Raw genomic sequence first — 25,622 nt, 5'->3', positions numbered from 1 at the left:
ACCAGGAAGACTTTATACAAATACAAAACTCTACTCCTTTAAAAATAAAAGACAAACTTCAAATTAGCTGAGCCTATACTTTTTATACATTTCTAACTAGCTTATGAACAGACACCAAACAGAAACTTATCATCTCTGTTTCAGCTGATCTAAAGTTCTTTAAGGAACTTTGAGGACATGGCAACTTCAGTGGTGGAGCTTACATAAACTGCAGTATTTAATATTTCCTAAAATAAAACTTGAGAAAATAGTCTTTTAATTTGGAGTGTGTGACTCACACAGCTAAAGCATAAGATTATTTTCATGCCCTGTTTACCTGTAGCTCTCTCCACTCGGGTCCATGCACATTTAAAACTACATTATAGCACTATTATAACTTCATAAATGCGGGGAACATGTACATTCAAAATTTACCATTAAAAAAATATATTCTGGCTCTTCTTTTCATTCACTACTGCACTAGTATTACAAAAGGCAAAAGAATCTCTCTTATCAACCTCACTCCCAGATTCGGACTTGAACAACTTCTCATTTTGAAGGTCCACAGTACTTTTACAAAGACATCTCATTTCCACCCAAATGTCAACTAGATATCAAAGACAAAAGGATTTTAGAACTAGGAACAAGCCTCAACAGATAATTAAACCTCTTGGTGTTCCCAGTTATTCTGCTTTCATTCTCAGTAGGTCAATTAGGAGTATTTCAATGATAACATTCTAGAAAGGAATTTCTACTACAAAGGATTAGCAATCTGGGAAGAGGGAGGGAAGTAGGAAGGAGGGAATGGAAATTTTCTGTGAGCTTCTTCCCATAAACACACTCTTCAGAATTACACTATTTAGAGGCTGTCTCCAAACAGCAGAATATATATTGAATACTGCAGAAAGTTTGGAATGACAGGAGAATGAGCAAAAAAGGAATGCAAATATTTTTTACACTAAAAATGTAGTTGATGTAAGGCTTTTAGGTTTATGAACTTAACATGCAGATATTACAGCTCATCTTTTTAAAAATGATGTTCAACTTTTCCACACATTAAAATTTCTAATTAACTTGAACAGTATGGTCTTTTTTAACCAGCACCATGATAAATGGCACACCTGCTTAACTGGGATGACTGCCAGGAGTCAGATAAAATGCAATGCATCTCAATGACATTTTATAAAAGATGGGTAAATGATGCATGCAAGCCAATTCTTCTGGCATGCTACTCCTTGTAGCCTCATGGCATCTATTTCCACCTGTGAAAGCCTTTGTTCACTTCTTGCAGCTTTCCTGCTTCCCTGGGAACACTGCAATAAACCATATACTCATAGTGCAGTTTATTATTTAAAACTTTTTCTTTCTTACTTTAGAAGTAAAGCAAAATAAAAATTACTGCTACATCTGATAATATTCCTCTAACAAAAAGAATGCAATGAGTGGAGCTGTTGAATGATTAACAGGATTTCCCCTTGCTCTTCAACCACTGAGCTGAGGAGCAGCAATGTGTCACCAAAAGCAGCACTAATAACCTGCTGAAGCTGATTATGCTAAAACACTGAATCAATCAGCAATTCTTGAGTGGATAACAGAAAATTCATGCTTTGGAGATCCCTCTACACTTACCAATAAAAAAATCACTTGGCTCCTCCAGCAGGATGAGAGGGAAAAAAAATCAGTGCATACAGATTCCACACAATGCAACGTTTCTGTAATTCTGAGGCAAGGCCCAGGATTCTGACAAGTTTTCAGATGTTACTTCATTAATGAAATAAACAAGTCCAGTAGGTACTACTGTGCCTTTTACTTTCCCATACCAAAAAAAAAAACAAAACCCAAACATCTCATGGAAACACAACATGCTTTGAGAGTTATGCAGACTCCAAAACATTATAATAAAGTCTCTGCAAAGTCATACTGACTTTGTACAAAATAATTTGGCTAAACTCCTTGCACATAACTGACATCAATCTGCTTTGTTGCAATATACAAATATTCCTAAGCATTTTGTCCATATTTCTGATTTAAAACTGACAGCCCTTTTTAGCCTAGTGAAATACTTGGAGATACAAAAAAAACCAAACAAACAAACAAAAAAAAAACCCACACCTTTTTATTTTATAATACAAGACAAACATTCATTTTCCTTGATTTTCAATTTCAGAACTGCTCTATGCTTCATTCAGTTTCAAGCCAAGCTACAGTAACTCTGCCTGCACCAATCCCCTCAGTAGTTTTTCAGAGCCATCTTGAAATTACTGATCATCTACCTCGTCACTCCACAGCAAAAGGGAACATACTTCACTCAAAAGTATTAGTTACAAATAAGCTACCAATCAAACTGTCAGTTAACTAGAATGTAAAACACCTTCAGACATGAGCTACTGTCCTCCCAAACTTCACAGAGCCAGCCTCTTCACTGGGTCAGGTTTCAGCCCAACTCATAGGACAATCCCTCTGATGATGACAGCCCTTCATCATCAGACTGCAAAGTAATTCTCACATCCAATCATGGGCTCATAAGCCTCTATACAGATACTGCAGATTCCTGAAACTTATTACAGTTTTCAGAAAAAGATTCAGAAGTTACCGGCATCAATAGCAACATTTTTTAAAAGGAAACAATTATTCTGGCTCTTTCCTTGCACTTATCTGAAAGTGTCAGACTACTCTGCTTTTAAAACACAATATCACCCCTGATTTATTTTTACATTGATTTGTTTCATCTTGCTTGCCAGTTTCTGTATTATTCTATTTTTTTTCATGACCAGCTCCGCAGTAGCCCTGTCTCTCCTTAATGATCACAGTTCAATATAATTATTTACTTTAATAGTGGTTGCTGATGTATTTAAGACACCCCAGAAAAAGTTTAACATGCAAAGTGGGAGATACAAATGTTTTCAAATGCAAAGTGGTCTAACAACATTCAATGCCTGAATTGAATGTATCTGCTACTAGAAAAATTAATCTATATTATTAAGTACAGAAGTCTCTGACAAAAGGATCTATGAATCACAAACCCAGCTGAAGAGCTGTGTAATAAAACCTGTATTTCTACTGGGTAGCCTTCCTGGACATGTTTTTTTAAAAAAACAAAAACAAAAAAAAAAACAACAACAAAAAAAACCCCACACCAAAGCAATGAAACCAAAACAAAATAAACAAAAAACCAACCACAAATAAAACACAAAAACATTGGTAGATTGGTACTGGTAGAAGGAAAATACACTAAGAATAATCTGCCAAGTAAGATCTTCAGAAATCCTGGTTTTGAATTACATCAGAAATCATACAGAACGTCTTCTATGTTAGGCTCAGATAAGTTAAAATAGTCTGGCTCAGATTCATCCCAACTAGCACATTTCCCAAAATAAATCAATTAATTAGTAACAGCAAATAATGGAACCATGGTCCAAACTATTACCATTTTAAACTCAATCTTTCAAACATTACATTTTGAAAAGGACACCTCATGGAAAACAATAAAAAATGCTCTTGGTGGGGTAGAAGCACAAAGGCTACTGTGCAATGCCTGAAAATAGGAAATGCAGCTTCGTGTCAGGTGAGGGAAGCTGGTCCCTCTAAGCTACATTTTTAGTCTCTGCTCCTTCCTTCTCCCCAGAAATCTTTCCAGTTTCCCCTGTCTTGCAGCATCTTTTCTTTTTAGTTTTGTTTCTAAAAGCAGGGAAGGTATCAAGAATTAAACAGCTGCTTTCAGTCTCAGAGCAAAAAAAAATATAACAAACCTCAAACAGCATGTGAGTAACGATATACAGGAGTGGAAGTTTCATGTATTATTTAAAAACAGAACTCAACGTCTCAAAACTTCCACATACAGAAGTTGGGTAATTTACATTTTAAGAGTAATAGACCCCAAAAGAAAGTGTTAAGAGAAGTCTTGATTTTTGGTTCATTGACTGAACTTACTATAAATATATGGTGAAACTTTTTAAACAGTCTTTAGTGACTCTGAGGAATAAACAGGTTTGGGAATTAAAGGGAGCCCATACCTTTTGAAATGGGAAAAAAACCCAAAAAAACTCCTCAAACTGAATACACTTACACTTTCATCTTTTTTTATGTTTGGGATACCACTCCCCTCACCTAGTGTTAGCATTTGAAGTGAAACAGCTGACCTAAACAAATCTAGTGTAAATTAACAGTTTGGGAGGAGGCAGGAGAGGATCAAAGACAAACCTCTGGCAGTTCCACTGCTTCCTTCCCTCCCTGCTCAAAACCAGATACAGCTCCATCAATAGTCAGACAAACTTTCAGACAGCTGTGAGGATGAAACCCTCCCTTATCATACATAGTTAAGTTCCTCTTCAGGTTATATGCTCAAATGCCCAGTAATTTTTTTGAAAACTGTGCAGTCTCAAGTTACAGCATGCCATGATGGAGACCCACCATCTTTTAAGTTGTTTCAAAGAAGTATTGCATGAGAAATAAAAAAATATCTGTTTCTCAGCAATTTTTTCCTTCCTTCAACTTTTCTTCCTTGTTCCTCTACTTAGACACTGTCAAGGACATCTTTACAGGTTTTTGGCCAAAGAAACAAGCTTCACATGTCAAACATTTCACAATAAAGTGTATATAACTTCAAATATTTCAATAATGCCTCCTCTAAACTCACAATTCTAATCTTTTTTTCATCAACTGAAATCACCCCATACTCCAGAAGGGCCATAGTAGCAAGAAGAAAAATGCACTCCCTGTTCTCATCCAAGGGGTCTCTGGTTCAAGGAGATCTCTTGACACATGAGCACTTGCTGAAGTATTTCACCAGCCAATGGCTCATTATAACTGTCTGCCTGACTCAAAGCTGCTCCTTCCTAGTCACTGTGAAGGACCTGAAATCACAGCCCATGATCTCAAGAGTGTGGTTTAAAACATAATCATACAAGTAAATATTTCTGCTTGCATTTTGTAATTCCAAGAGCTGTAGCTGTAACTAGCATTTCAACATTTACTTCCTTCATGAAAACACAAGTAACCCATACCTCACTTATTTTATTTCAAGTTTTCTTCCAAATCACCTCCAAAATGTTAAAGAGCAGATTTTTAATAATTTAACATGACCTGGTTTCCTTTGCATTATTCTCATAAGCTTAAAACAGTATCACTATCTTCTCAGAAGGATAAAGACCAATTCTATAATGCATCCTCAGTCATTAATTGTATTTGGCTTTATTTATCTTGAAGATCTTGAATTTTTGTTTGCTGGGAAACCAGCACCAAAAAGGCAGGAAAGGAAATGCAGCATGTTAACTGAGAGTACACTTGGAAAACAACAGCTCGAATGAAACATTCTGAAGGTAACATACTAAAAAAATCATGAAGTTACAGAATATTTCCTGTCTTCTGCTTATGGTCTAAAATACGTACAAAGAAAGAGTAGGATCAAAAACTGCGGAAAATAGATTTTAAAACTCCCTAAGAAGAAATTATTTAAAGAGGTTTTATATGCTCATTAAGAACTGACACATACTGAAGAATAACTGCCACATTTTCAGTAACCCAGTGAAATCATCTACTTTGCCCTAGTTGCATATGGTACACAAAGTATAAACTTCTGAACTGCTTATTACTTAACAAGAAGTGTCATGCTCTGGGCTGTAAAATCAGTGCATAGTTCAAATTGGATGAAAATCCTTGTTAAAAAAAAAATCAGGCTTAAAGCTCAAATCTTAGCTTTCACAGCCCCATCCACTCAAGATGCTAATTCAAGATGTAAGATACATACGTCTTGAAAGCACCGGATGTTAACCAGTAACAATACTAAACAAGAAGAGTAAAAGTAAACTGCAAAGGTTCACCCATTTAACAAAATCATCACTATTTTGCACAGAATAATCTGTAGCAACAGCTGAATCATACTATGATGCAAATGATACCAAGTGACTCCATAAAGACATGAATTTTCTCAGTTGATTAAATTAAAAAATACATACTCTTTCCAAAAAATACTGTTTTAAAGAAAGCCTTTAATTTACTAGAAGTTCTGAAACCAATCATACTGAAAGACTAAAAATAACCTCTTTGCCAAGTTAATCATACAGAATGTTTTGGCTCAAAAGACATTAAAAACACCTAATTACTGCAATGGATTTGTTCTCTGAAAGAATGAAAGCAGATAATGGCAGCAATGTGAGACTGATGTTCACTAATATGATCACGAGACTAATTATTATCCATGAATCATTTGTAGCATTCAAAACTTGATTAATGTCAGGTCAAGTTTAACATGTGATAGGTTTTATTAGCAATGCTCAGCTATCCCACAGCTTGTCAGTTTAAGCAAGTGCCATCTGTTAGGTGCAGGAATAGCCAACAGCCACAACAAAAGCACAGTGGATACAAATGGTCACTTGAGTACATTTTACAAATTCCATAAGAATCCATCACAAGAAGACCTGCTAAACAAAACGTAAGCAGACAAGGCAAGCTCTTCCCATTTTAAAGCTTAATCAAGGGAGTGTTTAGTACGACTCAGATTAGCTTCACAGGTTGACCAGTCTCTAGTAACAAAAATTCTCTTGCAAAAGAAATATGCACTGCTTCTTCTCTAAACTCCTTCATCATCTTTAGGGTATTCCTGTACAGAATACCCTGCTTTACCCTTTAATGCATCACAGGTATGTATGATCTGAACTAATGACTCATGTAGCAAAACACCATTAGAATGCAATGAACCTGAAACTCCTATTTCCCAAGAAGATGTTTACTGACAGTCTCACACATGTTCTAATTACAGATAATGACTGGAATTCTTTTTGCATTAGGCTCACTTTCCAGTATTTCACAGCACTTTGTGGATCACCAACTACATCAGGGGCATCTCTCCCGTGTACAGCCCATTCACAGCTCTTGCAGCAGAATGGGAACTCACCTGCTATCCTAAGACCTCACCTGGGCACCTCCACTGAACCTCCACAAGCTCTGCACTAATAATAGTGGGAGCAGAAAGGTTGGAATAACATGAAGAGGCAACAGACAGGTGCATGCACAGAGAGGAAAAAGGTGACCTAATTCTACCTGGGTTTGCTCCAGCACATACGCACTCTCCTCTGGTCTAAAACTAGTCAGAAATCTTAGCAGGAGCATTGAAAGAAACATTTATTTACCTCACAGCTACAACAGCCCTCTCAGATGTATTATAAACACATTCTCATTTGATGGCTCTCTTGCATTCTAAGTGGATGAAGCTGAAAAGCTGGGGATTCATGCTGCCTCTAGCATAACTTGTGGTCTGTACTTAAGCTCCAAGTGTTCTGTTTTCTGACTAAGAGCATGATGTGCAGGGCTCTCAGATTCCTTGATGTCTTGATGTAAAAGCCAAGTATTCTGAATACTTGGCTCTAACAGGCCACAGACCACAAATAACATAAGTCAAAGAACCATAACTACTGTACAGTTTCTTCCTCAAGCATCTTCCCATATAATTTCATAGGCAATGACTGACAAGGACCCAAATGACTAGTGCCTGGGCATTACTATTCTAACTAATTACATCACTCTTCATTTATTGTCTTTTAGAAGAGCAATTCTACAGAAAAGTCTTGACTGGAGTCCATTTATTCTTTCCAGAACAGGAAGGCAATAGAAATTCTTGTTTATACTCATGTGATGGGGAAAAAAAGCAACAACTCCAAGCAAGAAAGCCAGAGAATCATCCCTTCTATCTGCTCTGCATCCTGATTAGGCACCTCTGAAAAAAGCAAGTTATTCCACACACTCGACTCTAGAGCTTTCCCAGCTCCTATAAAAACTGCTGTCAGTTTCCCCGCAGAGTATTATAATATGCTTTTTTCATAAAGAACAGAAAGCAAGAGAAATCATATATATATATATATATATATATTCTTCTGAAACCTGCTTCTTTAATCTTTTTTATTACTCCTCTAAAAGATTTAAAGAAAAGCCATTTCCAGATATATGATTAGCTGGGTTGTTCCTGTAGTCTGAGATGGGATGCAAGCTCCAATATTGAGAAAGTGGAAGAACTGCTCTAGCTTGATTTCATTATCCAGGCACAACTGAAAAAAATGCTATAGCAACACATAATATATATATTGTAGAGGTGCCAGGAAACAAAGTTTGATGGTTCTATTTATTTTTTTTTAATCTCTTTTTGGTTTTGCAGCTAATTCATTAACCATACATTTCAAAGATGCTACTAACACTAGCTATATATGTTTCTTAATTATTTGAATAGAGCCATTTCAGGAAAATGTAGAGCAGGCTGCAGTAAGTCCCACTGAGCTATCAGCAGTTTGCAGGTTCTGAGTGAACAACTCCAAAGGTCATGTACCTAATACATTCAAAACACCACCCAAGAATACCATGAGCACTATGTGTGTTAATGTTTAATTTGACAGCACATCTGCATTCCTGAATTCAAAATAAGCATTAGACATTTTTCCCTGTCAATCTCTCCTCAAAAACACAGTTGAGAAACTGACATCAACTAACCATGATGTTTTCAAATGTTTCTTTCCAGTCAGAGAAATAGGCTGCTTTGAGAAAGTATGACTTTAGTTATAGCTTCAAGATGGGAGAAATGTGGTTTCCTCAAGGGTGTGAGGGAAAGCCACTGCCAAACAGGCATGAGATTTCATATTTAATTTACCTGACAAAGAAACAGATCAATATATTTCATAGCATGGCTATTTCATTTACTGTGCTCTTGTGGGTTCCCTATTTCAACCTGCAAGTCACCTTCCATTTTTTCTTTATATATGGACTTTGTCCATATAACATTCCGTGCTCTCCTAAATGGCAGAGCACACCTTCCTGAGACTAGAGTTCTGCTGGAGCTGGAGGAGGTTTAAGAGGTGTCACTAGCGAACTCTTTGACCTATTTACAAATTATCTACAATCTGTAACATTCCTGAGGATCTGCCATCCATTCAGTTACTGTGTAACCTACTCTAGGTGATCCTGCTCAGGCAGGAGGTTGGACTAGATGATCTTTCGAGGTCCCTTCCAACTCCTATCATTCTGTGATTCTGTGAAAGTCTGTTGCTGTCTTCAACTGAGTAATGTTCTCCTAGTGATGTTTAGAAGGTCCCTAGTACTCTGGGTTTGGTCAAATACAACATTCAAAAGTTCTTCTGATGTATGTTAAAGAAAAACATGACATTGACTTGAGTGCAGCAGGGCCAAGTACATTTTAATTTGTTCTCTAAGTGCTCCTCCAATGTTACAAACTTGGTTTATCTGTTATGGAGCCCCTGTGTAAACTGCTACAACATAATTCAGTCTCTGGTTGTCAAGAATGTGGACAGTCCTGTTTTAATTACATAAGATAATTAGGGAACACATTTTATTAAGCATTTCCACTAAGACTCATCAACAAAGACAAATTTGTATACACCATAATTCAATTAGACATTAAATGGATATTCAAGACGTCTTCACGTCTTCATACATTTACTGTTAAAATGTCTGATTCAAACTGGGCTGGTGCATTCCACTGGGCACTGACGTAGTGATTTTAATACAAAAAATTAAGACTTAATACTGAATTCAGGATGTTTAAAAATGTCCGATTCTTCTGCTATTAAACAACACTTGAGGCCTTTATTTGCTACAAAATTGAAATTCAAACTTTGCACTGTAAGGCCATGCCATTAATATGCCACAATCTTATTATTTTTTTTTTCCAAGAAAAAGATTGACTTTGTCCAGCAGTTTTTTGCAAAACTGGACATATCACTAGAAAAGAAAGAGCCAACGGACATCCTATAATCTTGTATAACAAGCTGTTTCAAATTTCACCCCACCTTTACCATTTTCTTTGTGCTTTTATTCATTTTATCCAAATTAAGCCTATGTCACTTGAACATCATTCCAACATAAGAAGGCTGATGGCTTCCCTGCAGAGCTGTATTGCCAGGAGGCAGTTTGGAAAGTGACAGGCTGTGAAATGGCACAATGGACAATATTAAACAGTTGCCCCTCAATTAATGAATGGAGTGACCCACTTAGTCACCACAGCTGAGTCCTCTTACTAATTCAGAACATAACAAATACACCAGTTCAACTGCCCATACTGGGATACCAAATGGTCATTAAGTCCCAGCAGATTGGCATTTTCTCCACTAAACTGAAAGTAGAAATCACTATTTAAGACACTTTTCCTGCTTCAAAAGGTGCATTAATTCTATAGCAAAGAATACATTAGTTCGAAGGTCACAATGTTGGAACGTTCAATGCAAATCTTAAAATGTTCACAGGGTATGTATTGTTCTCATGTTTAAACTTACAAGGTGCACCAAGTTACATGCTTCATCCATATGTCTTTATTTTTCTACGAGGTTTCATTGTTTTATTTCCCACACTATAGTTTGCCAAGTCAGAATTTAATTATATATTCCACATCTGAATTATTCTACGCTAATTTAATTTGTACAATGATCTAACATGATCCACTAGTTATGAAAATAATCCTTCATGGAAGCATTCAAGACTGCTTGTTTTAAGTTCAGTACATTATTTTATGTAAAACGTGAAGTGTAACTAATATGTTAATAACTTCTTAAACTAAAAGCAGAAAACCTAATTTCCCTTTTGCCTAGCCAAAATTACTTTACCTTTGACATCACAAGTAATAATAATCAAATTCAAGTAGCTTAATCCTCTTTTCTTAACTCTAGGAAATTAACACAGATTCTTGTTCATGAACAGGTCTCCTTAAGTGACTCCCCCAGAACAAGGAGTCTGAAAAGTTAGACAAAGGAGTAATTTTTTAACCCAGCATGAGGGAAAATATTTTTGTGTAAACCTGGAAGACCTTGCTCTTAACTGCATTACACTTTGAGGAGATGTCGCTTCATCAAGTAGAGTGTGAAGGTGATTTCACCTGTGAGCTATGCCAGGCTTCTGGTGATATTTGAGACCTCCACAGTGAAACCTTTCCTTCGTTCGGACCTTCACACAGACTTGCCAAGGCCAGAGATTTTCAAGGGGAGATGTAGTCCATGAATTGCTTTATCAACACTTCTGAAACTACAAAAAAGCAGCACAGAAAGACACTGCTGGCCAAATGGTTATTATTGCACACTGTGCAAAACAGTTAATTGTGTAAAACAAGGTCTGCCTGACCAGCTTCCTTCAAATTTTAAAGGTGATCGACCTTTAAATGTGATATTTAAAGGTCTCTTCCAAGCCTAATCATTCTATGATTCTGTAATTCTATGATTTAAATAAAGATTGGTATTTAATATGTTTCTATTTTATATTAGCAGAGATAATCTAAAGCATGTAAGCAGAGTTTATTAATTTTTTTTAGTACTGGGAACAGTAATTTCTATCTTGATCATGGATGATATGTGATGATTTTGATCACACAAGCTATGCCTCTCAATGGAACAAATACCTCCACTGAAATTTTCAAACAGTGACAGAGAGCTGGGAAGGTTTAATCACAAGAACATGACTCCCACTAAAGCAGAAACCAAAAAAAAACAACAACAAACACACAAAAAAAAACGGCACTGGAAGCACAAAAAGGGCCACAGTCCCAGTAACAACATACATACCCACAAGCTCAGCAGAAGAGGGAATCCTGTAACTCTTGGTCTCAACCCAAACAATTGAGAAAGATACTGAAAATACGGCCAAGTAAATGTTTTAATGAATATGTAATTTTTTTAAGATAAAGCATAACTATTTAATAATTCTGCCAGATTCAGTGTGCTGTCCAGTATTTCTGAAAATTGGAGCAGGTTAATAAAGAAGGCTCAGCACTGGTGACAAAAACCACAAGCTGCTGGGCTGTGTGATCTGCACTGGACAAAACTGCAGGCTCCCTGCCCCACAGAAAGGAATGACCAGAGGCTGCTGGACATCTCACCAGCCCTGTCCTAAAAGGCCCCTGCTACCCTCATCCTCCTACTGCCAGAAATCACGTTTTCTGAACAGTATCCATGTCATTTCAGTGCTGCAGCCGGTTGCATGAAACAGTTCCAGTTCAAGAACCGAATTTCAAGTGGTAATAACCTACACTGAGCTCAAGAACGACAGTTAGGTCATCTGCTTCATATTACAATTTACAAAGCTTCCCTTTTGTCTGCTGGCTGTTCTTACCTTTAAAGTCCACATGGAAAAAGCATTTTATAAAATCAGGCTGAAGTACCACATGGTGGGATACAGGACAGCGGCCAAGTGAAGATTTCAAATTCTAACAGAAGCATAAGGTAACATCTTTCCACTTTCTTATTCACTACTTGTTCACTAGGTTCCTCAGGTCAACCATTATTTGCATTTATAGGAAGAAAAGCAGTCCATAAAGAACCACCAGCACACAAGCATCATAAGGCAAAACTGCTTTTACAATATTTCCTTTTCCTTTTTTTGGGAGATGTAATCGGTAGAAATGGATGAAAAGCAAACAGAAACAAAATAGTAGAGGGGAGATGGGTTAGGAGATAATTTAAAGGAGATGAGATGAGAAGCAGGCCAAAAACCTGAACAAAATCAGAACAGATGGAGTAAGGACTATGGTGTAGGCCAGACACTGAAGAGTGACTGCCAACTCCGGGTCAGGAAATGCAGGACTGAAAGGTGAGCAGATTAAGCTACTCCTTAAGGCATAGAAAATAAAAATAAAAACAGAGGAAGCAAGTCTTTCTGGCATTAAAAACCCTCCAGATGGTAACATTCCCTCTCTACCTAAATGCAGAATTCAAAATCTCCAATATACAGAGATTATTTGACACTGCTGCTGCTGCCCATTGAACTCTCTTGTCTTCTATCCCACAACTGCAAACCTTCTCCATATTTTTGTCTGTAGGCTACTTGGCAACGTAAGACAGGGCTTTGTGGTCACTTACAGTCAGTTTTGGATTAACAGCTCTCTTGGCAGACATGGGTGAGCCATGTCCACGTATTCTGACTTTTATCAGCATTCAGTTCTTCAGGCCATGCCCATACTAGCATGCAGCTGCCTGAGTTGCCTGCAAAATTCCTCGCACCAACCTCAACAAGTCATGTACTTACACCATCTCTATCATCACAGAACTACAGCCACTTAATTTTCCAAAGCAAACCACCTCAACAGTAGCACCAGTACATTTATTGATTAAAACTTCTAAACATTACACCTTTCCTAAGTACAACAAAAGCAGTTTAAAAAAAACCTTTTAAAATCCAAATGTCAAATAAACCAGGAGAACAAAGTCAGTCAGTTCTCAGATTTGACTGAAAACTTTCTAGAAGATCCTAGACCATTTAATCTTCTAGCAGAGATTACTCACCTTCATTCTAATTCCTCTAGGACAAGCTGTCAGTTTAAAATCAGATAATAGCCTAAGAACTGACAAGACATTGACATAAGCATGCTAGCATTTGAAAAAGGTTGTTCATTTGACCTGTCTCATTGCCTAACCTTTAGCCCTATTGTTCCACTGAGAGTGATGGGCACAGTTCTCCATGGGCCCACAGACTACACAGAACGACACTTTTTTCCTACTCCTGCTAGGCAGCATTTTGACTAGACAATAGGCTTTAGTGGTGACATCAGGACTGGGACTGTCCACACAAAAAAGCCTTGCAAAAGAACTGTGGGTTGGTTTAGGCAATGAAAGCCAAGACTTTCATAATTTCCAAGAGTTTACTTATTTCTATGCGCCTGCACTTCCTGTTTAATATAATAAAGACAATGTCCTTGCTGAAAATCCTGAAACATTTGTATAAATAAAAGGCTAAGGCTCCAAGGCTAGGAATATGCTGTATATAAGACATTAACCTCACTGGTCTTTAATACTTTAGTGTCAAGGAAGCCTGAAATTCAGCTTCTCCCATAGACTGCTGCTGTCCTTACATGAGAGGTGGGAGAGCTGGCAGATTTGAATGTCATCTCCTTGAATTCTAGTACACACTAATAAATGAAAACAAGCTATGCAAAAAAGTGACCAATCAAGCCAGTGTAATGACAACTAGCAAAGATTCAACATTGCTCAAAAATATCCTTCTCAAAGAATTTGGAAGTTACATTAAAAAGCAAAATAGTTCACAGAGTACATGTGTTCCCAGATAGTACTAAGAGTTAACTGTGCTTAATGATTCTTTGATTATAGAAGCAAATGTAATAATACTGACATCAAAATTCAACAAGGTAACATTTTTAGAAATTCCAAGAATATATAACCTGTCCCCAGATGACTGTACCTTTCTTTTCTTGTTCTTACCACACAAACTCAGTCTTACAAAAAACAAAATCCATCAAAAACATCTTAAAATAATGTTCAAGATGTTATAAAGATAGAACATTGTAAAGATATAGCCCTTATTTCCAGAATCTAGTACCAACAACAAATGTAAAAGCACAGCTATGAATGCTGCCATACTTTATAATTGCACTTCAAAATTGCTTTTCATTTAATGATAAACTGATTTTCAGATTAGGAAAAAAACAAACAAACAAATAAACCAAACAGCCAGTACTTTAACTCTGGTTAAATCTTTAAGAGAACAATTTCATTTCTGGACATATTACATAACACAGTTCAAAGTTTACAGCTGTTTCAAGTAATTACTTCCATATTTTCACTGAAAATAACTAAATCTATATGGTCAACATTAATTTTTCCTGGTATAATTAAAAGGTTTAGCTACTTATTCTGCTATTAAATAGAGTGCTGAGACTCCTGGCCTTTTTGAGTAATCTTCCTACAATCCACCCAAGCTTAAACACATTTACTGACCCATGCTGTTGTTAATAAGAACAATTGTTAAGAAGAATGGCCAATGACAGATTTCAATTTGGAACAGTGTCTTAACTAAGGTCATAGAAAGCAATGACAGAGGGAGGCTGTGAAGGGAGAGGTCGACAACATTTATTTTTGTGTGGTTCAAACTGCGTCCTGGGAACATATGTCAAAAATTGAAGTTTCTCAAAACAAAAATAAGATGCAATGTGTAATTCCAGCCGTTACAATTCCGAAGTACACTTGTTTCTTTTCTTGATCCTAAGAAAAAACCCAGCTATGCTTAAAAAAAAACAAACACAAGACCTACTGCTGCTGACACCTTTAACTCCAGGTACTCAATCTAAGATGCCTACTTCCCTCCAGCAGCAGCCATCCAGTATATATATATTCCCTGCTTCTCTTTGTGCTCTGTAAGGAGCACAAAGGCTAATGCACATCTCTCTCCAAAACTTCTCAAATGGAGTGGCCAATAATGTGGGATTTTTGCAAGATTGAATACCACATAACACATATATATACTGTGCATCAAGGAAGTCCAACCTGTCTCTCTCTGAAATGCACATTGGCTTGTCACTCAAAGCACACAATCACAGTCACCTAGCTTAGAAGCTAAATTTCAGAGTCCCAGATATGCTACAACTGCAAGACTGCTTTCCCAGCACAGTGCCTGACACACAAACTTCAGAAACGGTGAAGTACCTGCTGAAAATGCACAAAAACACCTCCAGCCCATTATCTTGCAGATGTCTGTGATGAAAATGCTACCAAAAGACTATGCCTGTTTCCTGAATTTTGATGAAACACATTCTGACTGCTGGTATGAGTTTTCCACTTTTTCAGCCTTGAATTTGCTGGTGTAATCAGCAGTCTTTGGCCAGAGGTGAGGTGCATCTCTTAAGTCCACTAATCTTTCTTTGAAAGTAATCCTTGGAGGTGACCCGAGAAGCTACATGTTCTAGCAGTGAAGTACAAGAGTTGCAAGCAGGGAAGAAATCCACACTTAGGAAAACATACACTTTTCCTGAGATCACTCACATTCATCTTTAAGGGCCTCTAGTCAAGAAAAGGAAGGATTCTTGGAGAAGAACAAGAAAAACAGCTAATTAAACATGAGGACAAGTTCTAAGCATTTGTCCCATTTGTCAGTCTTCAAGCATTCATTCAGCTGCCACCATCTCTGGAGACGGATTGATGGATATGCCAAGTCTATCTGAATATGAGCAGACTGAGAAGTTAGAAGGAATTCCTTGTCTCCCTGCAGACCTTGCTGTGCAGCACAGAGTTGGTAAATCCTGTCAAGACATTTGTCATTGATGCAAAGAAACCAGCTTGCTTTTTCAGCTATACTAATGAGGCATTCATTGCTAGGAGTACATTTGTTGCTATAGCTGCAGAGATGACTAAATAAACATAGCAAAAAATGTTTTGGGCAAAACAATACCATTTTTAAATAGACCTCTTTCAGCAAAGGGTAACACTTCAAAACAATAGTCTATTCTGAGCAAACGTAATGAAAACTTCTGTTCAAAAAGTTGTGATTAATAGGAAGATGTAATACCTGCTTCATTATCCTAAGGAAGTGTCACAGGAATCACACTCATCAAGTTCACAAAAATAATGGAACAAAAAATGCGTTTTTGAGCTAAGTAAGAGCAACAGTAATTCTTAGTCCAGATCTTATTCTTTGGAGAATACATTTTTATGAATACTACTCTTTTGAGCAGCTACAGATTAGAAATTCATAATTATTTCCCTTATATGTTTACCAGTATTCCCTTAGATAAAAATTGCCCTCAATACCAGCAGTATTACCTAAAACTCCCTACCATTATCACAGGGCATACAAACAATTCTTAAACATTGAGATAAAACTTCTTACTGAAAACAATTACCAGATTTAAAGGCTCTCTAGAAGTCTTCTATTGCAACAGTAGGATAATAAGCAAGTTTCACTAGGTAACAGGTACTTTAAATCACAACAAGCATTGCTTCAAACTTGTAACCTATGGTGTACAAAAAGAGTTTAAAAACCTACAGTTAATTCAAACTCTATTTTGAACTCAGAGCATAGAAAGCCTTGGAGTCAATTACCATTTTTTAAAAAACACTGTAAAACCAAACAAAAGAAAAACAACAATGGGGGGTGGAGGGGGGGAGGGGGCGGTGGAACAAACCACACACCAAACCCAAACATCACTATAAATTAAAACCATATAGACACTCTTATCTCAAGCAGGTTCTTAAGGTGGTGGTAACACATTAGGACGAGGATTCGTTGACTGAACTGCATTTGCCACATAATAGCCTCAAATGCAGGTTGCAATGTTCTCTTAAGTTTTACCTGGTACTGCAGACTTACTGATATCTTCCAATACTGCTTTTAAAAAGCTTGAGATAAGTGATAAAACCCAAAGAGAGCACCATGCTTCATGCTTTCAGATGCACTCCTTTATCAAACTGTGCGTCATCACTCTATCTGTTCCAAAAGGATATTCATTGCTCATACAAAAGCAGCAAAACTCTAAGGAAAAGGAACTCTCAAGAGAAAAAATGTGCTATATAACTGTAACACAAACCAGCCATTAACTTTTACTCACTCTGTCTAGGGAAAGAAGTTAGCTGACAAAAAGAGGCCTATTTAAAAAAAAAAAATCATCTTTCAAAACATGTAGCTTAACAAAACCCAGGATATTACTCTTACATGCTTTCTTTTTTTCCCTAGCAGTTTGATCTAATACATGCACAGAGCAGGTAGCTCATAAATGTTTGAAATTATTCAAATAAGAGCAATTTGCTCTGCACTGCCAGTAACTCCACCTCTCCTGCTCTGTGTGCATCTCCAACTGCTGCACAAAAATGGCAGAAAATTGGCCAGAAAACTGCTTCATTCCATAATTCACAAGTTAATCGAACCTGGTGACAAAGACAAGAACAAAATGAAGACATACTGTCCAAGCATTAGTGTCAAAAGCAATTCATATCTATTATGAAATGAATTTTAGCCATGTAATTTTTTTTTTCCTTCACCAACATATGTGATGCTTTACTGCTGGGTAATACGACAGTCAGTGTCTTATGAAGAGTTCATGCTCAGAGCTCTGAGAAAGGCAAAGAAAGACCAGTAAACAGCATCTTTTCATTGCTGACTTTAAAAAGTGCTGCACTCAGAATTGTTGAAATCCAACACATTGGGAAGCACATGGACGATTCAGAAATCTCCTTTAGACAAGAAAAATAAAGCCATTGAGTATAATTTCCTAGGTTTTGGGAAGCAGAGGATCATTTCAATAGTCAATAAATTTAACTAGCATAGAATCTGTTTACAGGTGTCTTTTACCTAGAAATTTTTCTAGGAATGCTTCCAAACATGCTCTTCCTGCCATTTTTAAATGAGGTTAAACAACCTGGAATTTCAGAACACTTCAAACAAACTATACAATTTTGTAAGAAACCGATATTAAATTCTGTTCCTTTGGTTCTAGTTTCTTTTATGTGTTCTAGACAGCCTTTTTTCCCCTCCCTTTAAAAATGTACTTCAAATTTACAAAGTTGATCTTTAACAGACAATAAATGTAACAATAATTACAAAGAAGTGATTGAAACATTTATAGTGCTTTACCCACACAAACTTCTCAAAGAACTGTTCATGATTTTAACTTTCTGAAAACTGCTACTCTCTGCCAGGATTTTTTGCCCTTTTTTTTTTTTTTTTTTGAAAGTCCATCTTATGCCTTATTTCTTTATTTACTTTTTGGCCACTCTTGGTTAGCCAGAACACATTACATTCACTACCTGCTATAGGCTCAAATAAATTACAAAAGGAAGCTAACAATTTGATGTTCATTGCTCTGTGTTGGTGAGACACAGGACTATTTCTAACAGCAGTGCTAAGAAAAATGGGTTGCTCTAGAAGAACTTACTATCCAGGAGACATTTAATTCACAGAAGAGAATAAAAGTACTTTACAGAATGTTAGGATATGTCTATACTGAAGAATAGGGTGCACAGTGAATGACAGGAACTCATATATACTTGCAAGTCTTCTGCATTACATCAGAAGACCCAGAGGAGTATTTTAATAAGTAAAATGTAGAGAAAATGGGCTCTTGGTAATCACTGCTGAAGAAGTGTGAGTTCAAGTACAACTCACTATTCTTATACTATAGCCAAATGGGGACTGGAAGTAAAAGGAACATTATATTCTTACCTACAAAGAAGGACAGTGTATACAACATTGCTTTTACATTTTCCCTTAAGCTCAGAGACATTTCAGACCTGAAGTCATTAACTTCTATGTGATCATTCAACATTAATGAAACTAAAGAACTAGGTTTTGCCAAAGTACAGGTTTTATATATGCAAAAACAGTAACTCAGACGGAACAGGCAGCCTACAACCACTTTTCAGAGCACTCCAAACTGCCAGTCACTCCCCAGACATTGCTAAACAGTCGCTTAGCAGAGTAACTTGTGGGAAGCTCAGAAAGGTGAGAGACCCAACACTGTTTTGCTGCCTTCAAGGCTCCAACAGAAACAACTGAAATAAAGTTTACCTTTCTTGATGTGTAGATGTCGAAAAATGGTTTGTTTCGAACACTAAATGGTTCTTGTGTTTTGTCAATAAGACCAGTCTTCATCTTTTCATGCCGTGGAAATATAATCTCTTTCTCTATACATGCGAGTCGAACATTAAAATCACACTCTCCAACAGGCTGTCCCTGCCAAATTGCAAAAATCAGTATTAAAACCAAACACCAGATTATTAGAACAGTCTAAGTTTTCCTTATGCAATATTTACAACCATACAGATACATAAAATCGTTATTAAATCACTACATACTTTTTGCTCAGTGCTTGGTTTTGAACCATTTGTCTCAGGCTGTAAGAAGTTTAATCAAAGTTCATAGAAAGATAAAAACCCATAAGATGTATTCCAGTATATATTAATTAAATACCTAAATACCTTTAAAGTTATGGAAAATAAATTAAATACTCCCTAGTTCTCGCTTTGAACATAGCAGCTACATACTTTTTATTCATAATACTTTTAATGACAAGACAACAATGTGATTTACACACTTAAGCAAACTGCTTTAAATATTGATGCCTAGAAAGGAGCATTAATTATGTACGTTTTTGCTTTTCTGACAGACAAAAGGAAAAAATAAAGCTGCAATTGCAAAACGTGCCAATAAGCAGTGGCTGCAAAAACCTGCAAGATACATAATGGCTCAGCCACCAAAAAGTAGTAAAAGCCTTTCTCTAAGTCTCAGTAATGTACTGTCATCTTTCAAGACCTGAAATAAACCAGCAGCTTTACATTGTCCTTTATACATTTGGTGCACTGCACCAGAGCAGTACGAGTGTTCAAAATGCACATTTGTCAGATTAATAATTGCTCTTATGGAGTTTATGCATTTTGAGTGTTAGGTAGTGAGAACATGTGGATATTGCTGAGACAAAACAAACGACTGACAACTTAAAACTTCTAAAGTTAGTTTCAATCAGACATGCCACTGTCACCACAGTAAGGCACAGAACTCACAGAATTGCATTGTTACAAGCACAATACAGCACTGGAAGTTATTTTCATGAGGTCATCCCTCATTTTGTCACCCCATTCACACAAAAAAATAATTGTGAAAAACTGTCCCTTTCATGGTCCACAGCAAATACGCTCACAGAGCCTTGACTTCAAAACCAGAACCTTTCAAAAGTTGAAAGCAACAAGCACAGGAAACTGGGAAGACGTGGGACTCTGATCAGCAATGACAGCAGTACAGATGAGCAGAAGAAACAACAACCAGGTATTTCCTGTACCAAACACAGGTAGAAGATAAATAGAAAGAGAACCTAAAAGGAAAAAAGCCCCACTCTAACATGCATCAAAGGGAATCATAATCGCTCAACCTTAAAGAATGCAAAGGAAATTATGGTAAAATGACAGCCTGGTAAGACACACAGAGGTAAGAGATAGAATGAGTAGTATCTGAACATGTATCTTAATTAGGAGAAAATCGGAATGTCAATTTCAGACCAACGTAAGTTTAATGAAGTCCTTTCCAAACTCGTTCTGGCTTTTATCAGAATCTTCTGCATTTTGTGTTCCCAAAGGGGCACTAAGTTTCTCTTACATTTTTTTCCTAAGATTATATCCTTACTAGACCTCTATCAAAAGTCCTCAATTGTTCACTACAACAGCTAGAAGAACTATGCATTGCTCCCATACAATGGGTAATTCACAACCAGTTTCTTACAGGGCTTGGTTTCAATCTATAGGAGGAAAGGCAGCACATGCAGCCAACCATCTCTTGTGGGGGAAGCACATTCTGCACAAAGCCAGATTACATGGGTGAAATGTCTCCTAATCTCTGGTAACTGATCACACTAGTGAAGAAGAAAGCCTATTTGGCTGTGAACTTGGCCTTCATTGTTGCTGCTTTCCCTTCATATAAGGTGTTATAAGTAAAGAGTCATTCAAATGAATGGAAAACAAGGAGCAGGAGAGTGGCTCACTCTTCAGTCCTTCATTGCAGAACACATGATCTACAGATTTTTAAGTGTCCTAGACAAAATTCTGAATAACTGTTCTTTTTTTCTTACCCCATGTACAGCTCACTTGAGAACTTATCTATACAGTGATTGAGCTTGCCTTGGTTTGTATATCTCACTAAAACATAGAAAACACATCTTGACCTCTGTAACAACACTGATTGAAAACTTCTTTCCTGGGAAATGTGCATACATAATTTTTTTATTATTACAAAGAAGATCATAAACTGTTTCCTAAGAAAGTTTCAGCAAGATCTAGTACACATGCTCTTCCCTAGAGTATCCACTCAGCCACATTTTCTAAGTAGATCTGAAAAAGCAAACGAGCTAATTAATGTTCCAAATAGTTGAGCTTCCAATAAGCAGTAAAGCTATTTAGACAGCTTCTTTACAATGATGCATTCAAAACTGCTTTAGCATAGTGACTTAAATTTATTTCAGTCCCTTCCTAGTTAAACTAAAAGCTGAGACAACTTCATATGCACCATAAACCAGCTGAATCACTTTTCCTTTCAATAATCCTTTCACTTCTACCATTTACTTGGAAGTAATTATTTCTGCAGGTCTGCCAATCATGTATTTTTATCCAAAGCTTGTTAAGCAGAAGGGTGTATTACCACTAGGTTCCATCATACAAAGGTCAGAGCTAGGCTGATCATATGAGATGGGAAAACACAGATAATGGTTCTGAGCGACTTCTTCATCAGCCAAATTAACGAAGAATGTAAGGCCTGTTTCGTTCTCTCAAAAGCACAGGACATCAGCAACAAGAAAATTAACACAACACTGAATTTAAATCAAAGACATACCAAGTAAAAGCAGTACTGGAGAAGGGCTTTTTCTTTGCTATTAGGCACTTGCCATAATTACAAAAAATGTTACTAAAATAGAATCTATTTATCCCAGACAGATCCAAAACCTTCAAGTGGTAAAATCCCAGCTTTTAGCAAACAAGTAGGAGGGTAATGTAGGCTGCACTAAATAATTTGCAGACCTTGACAAAAATAGGGAGAGAGTATTTAGTATATAAAGCCCACATCTAAAAGTTGTCCAAAACCAAGACATTGATGAATGTATAATCTAAACCCGGGCATCAAATCCTAGCATGCTTCTAGGCAATACAGATGTTTTATGAATTTAAGCATTCAGATGTTTGAGATTTTATTTCAGTATCTAAGGTTCTACTTGTCTGAGAAGGATGAGGGTCACCACTGCCTAACACCATATTTACTGGAGTGCATTACACCATAAATCCTGTTCTAGACATTTTTACCCGAAAATAAGCTTGTTAGCAAAGGGTAAAACAAAATTAACAAGTAGCATGTGCCTCATGTCTAGGCTAGAAATTTACATGTCTCCCTCACTGTAATTAAAATGTATCCTGAAGCAAAATATCATTTAGGCAAGCCTCAGGAAGAGGAATCATCTGTTGAATCAAAACCTCTTCCTCTGAGCATCTGAATTCTCTTCACCTGTTGACACTTAGTGCACCGCACTAAGAGATGACACCATTAAATGGGTTCGCAATAGATGTGATGCTCTAAAATACTGTTTTGATTTTAAACACAACCCTCCACACATCCTCAAAATGTGAAATGAGATTTCTACTGAGCTTTGAAATCTACCCAGGATACAACATGTTTAATACATGTTTAAAAACACTAACAAACAGGGTCTGCAGCTCATTTGATATCCACTGTATTGAGGAGGTGGGGGAAGACAATTTATTTGCTGAAAGTACCTAAAAGAAAACAACAACCAAGGAAGCAAAAATCACTGTCCCAGTAACATTCCTCCATATAGGTGCTGAGAGTGAATTTGGTCAAGTGGCAGGCTGTTCTGCTGCAGCTCCTCCCTCCACCTGGTTCACAGAGACCTCTGTGTTAACACACAACCTCAAGCTGATATGGTTACAAGGGCTGGTGAGAAACTCAAATCCCAGGTCTTTAAACACAGGAAGATGGCAGGAATCACTGAGATGGGTGTAAAAGGATAACAGAATCTCTGCTACGTACCCTTCCTCAGTCCCCTCTCTCTCCACAAGGCAAAAGGGACACCTGAGGAGAAATCACCACCCTTGAGGTTCAAGCCTCGCCTCCTCTGCTTGTGAGGTTAACCTTGTGGCTACAGCTCAGTAAATTGGGTGAGACTTACATGCAAAGTCCTTTACCTAGATGGATGCAGTACAGGTAACAAAATGGGGTATGTAGGTGATAAATCATCTTCCTCTTAGAATCTGATACTTGTTTTTTTCCCAGTCAGCTATAGCAAAAAGAAATAAGCCTGGGCCTGTGTACACAGCTGATAAATAGCTTGGGCCAGGATAAACTGAGAATATTTATTCTCTTCCTCCGTGAGATGCAGTTCAAGGCCTACCTGCCAGCAAAGCATGGGCCATTTGCTTCCCCAGAGCAGTAACTTAGATATGAATAATTCAGCACATACATGCATATATGTTCCATGCACGTCTTCACTTATTGAGCTGTAGCAGAATATATGTCACAACTGCCTCAGCTTAAATTATTTTGAGAGAAGAATAAGAATAAGCTCAGGCTGATATTCTACCCTGCATTTAACATTATTATTGACAATTCAAGGCACCCACAGCTGACATCTGCATTTCCAATGAAAGCCTGTTATTAATTCTCCCATCTTCTGAAGACCATACAGTCTAATATTTTGCATTTTATAGTCATGGTTTGACATATATTTTGTCTGACCATGGTTTTGGAGATACTATTTTTTTTCAATACATATAGCTTTTATATAAAAACAAATCTGAAGGTGCTGTTTCATTCTCCAACTAAGATTACTATATTCAATCACCTAAAAGGTTTGGCGTTTTTTTTCATTTCTACTTAAGGTTTTTTTTTAAAAAACAGGATTGAAAGTAAAGCCTTAGAGGAAGGGAAAAAACTAGAATTATGGGTCTTCAGTTTTTCATTTCTAAAAGGCAAGCAACCATTAAAATCTGAAAATACATTTTAAACTTGTTTTTTTCTAACTCCTATCAGTCAAAACAGATATGGCAATGGCAAGGAATTTAAGTTTCAAAATAGTTTCTAATCCATATCTTGGCATCAATGAGGTACAGAGTATGAAACACTATTGCAACAATTCAACCACTGTGCTGCAGATCATAATTACTATTTATATGTTGTCATCTTATTCAATGGAATTTCACTTTGATTTACCACAGAATGAAAAAAATTTGAGGAATCAGACCTATTAAAAAATTGCTTACGACATGCATTAAATTACTTGTATTTCTTAAAAGAACCCAAACACACCACTGAAAATAAATTCAAACACATATAAATCAGCAATGGAGCTTGTAGCCCATGAATTAATGTCAAGGCCTAACAGAAAATATAAATACAGCTCCACACTATTTTTTTACTACCAAACGTAACTTGAACTAAATAGCAGGACTGTCAAAACTGACTAAACAGACAAGATCAAAACAGAAAAAGTAGACTGTACTACAAGCATTGCTCCCTTCCTCACTCTTATCCACCTTGAACTGCTCAAGACAGAATACAAATTCAAGATAAAAACAGTAAAACCTTTCAACTACAAGGGGCTGAGATGTTTGCTTCACCAGCACAAAGGTAACACATGTAGGGCAGAATATTTACAATCAGTTTGAGTGACTGAATGATGATTCTCACCATTGACATTGTGCAATACAGCAGCAGACTTATGGAAATGGGATACTACTATGGATGAACACCTAAGCCCCCTCTTTTGAAAACAAAGCTCCAGTTAGGCACGGAAAGCTTAGTAGCTGCTATTTTGGGAGCACAGACAAGCCAGTCCAATTCATTGTTTGACTGCATGTACAGTGGCTTCACTTAGGATCGTTATAAATCTTTCTGAGCCTTCAAAAACAAAACCCAATCAGGGGATTTTACTAGCATGTAAATGATTAAAACCAAAAGGAATTATGTTCTGTCTAGACTGGCTGTCTCCCCTCAAGTAATCTGAGGAGCAGATGAACTTCCCATTTTTAATTACAGAAGCAAGAGTCATAATTCTAATTAACCAGAACTATAAAACAGATTTGCCATCATCATCATCAAGTATTTACAAACAAAAAGACTGAATGTGGTTCTCCCAGAGGAATACAAAATTAAATAATTTATTTTGCAGTGAATTTAGGCTACCTGCAAAGTCAAGTGTTGAACACAAGGCTTTACTACTTCTGCTTGTTCCAACTGATTTCCCTCGTGCTGATGCTGCACGTTGTATGGAGGCATCCTCACCTTTACTGCAACAGGTAGTAGATGGTCCAGTCAGTATTTTCTGCTTCTACTCTCCTCAAACTCTCTTCCTTTCTACCAGCCATTCACAGTGACTCTTCATAATAATAGTT

The 25,622-nt window shown here is 36.9% G+C and overlaps 1 protein-coding gene across 2 annotated transcripts in view; it reads right to left on the bottom strand.

The window, feature by feature from the left end:
* Positions 1–25,622, bottom strand: part of RNGTT (RNA guanylyltransferase and 5'-phosphatase) — a 176,327-nt gene that overhangs the window by 88,337 nt on the left and 62,368 nt on the right. For both annotated transcript variants that reach the window (XM_051614993.1, XM_051614994.1), the window contains exon 11: positions 19,249–19,413. In XM_051614993.1, coding sequence (XP_051470953.1) covers positions 19,249–19,413 — 165 coding nt within the window. The remainder of the gene's footprint in view (positions 1–19,248; positions 19,414–25,622) is intronic.

Source organism: Apus apus, chromosome 3 (genome assembly GCF_020740795.1).
Source record: "Apus apus isolate bApuApu2 chromosome 3, bApuApu2.pri.cur, whole genome shotgun sequence".
Lineage (NCBI taxonomy): Eukaryota > Metazoa > Chordata > Aves > Apodiformes > Apodidae > Apus > Apus apus.
This window is presented reverse-complemented; position numbering and strand designations above follow the sequence as displayed.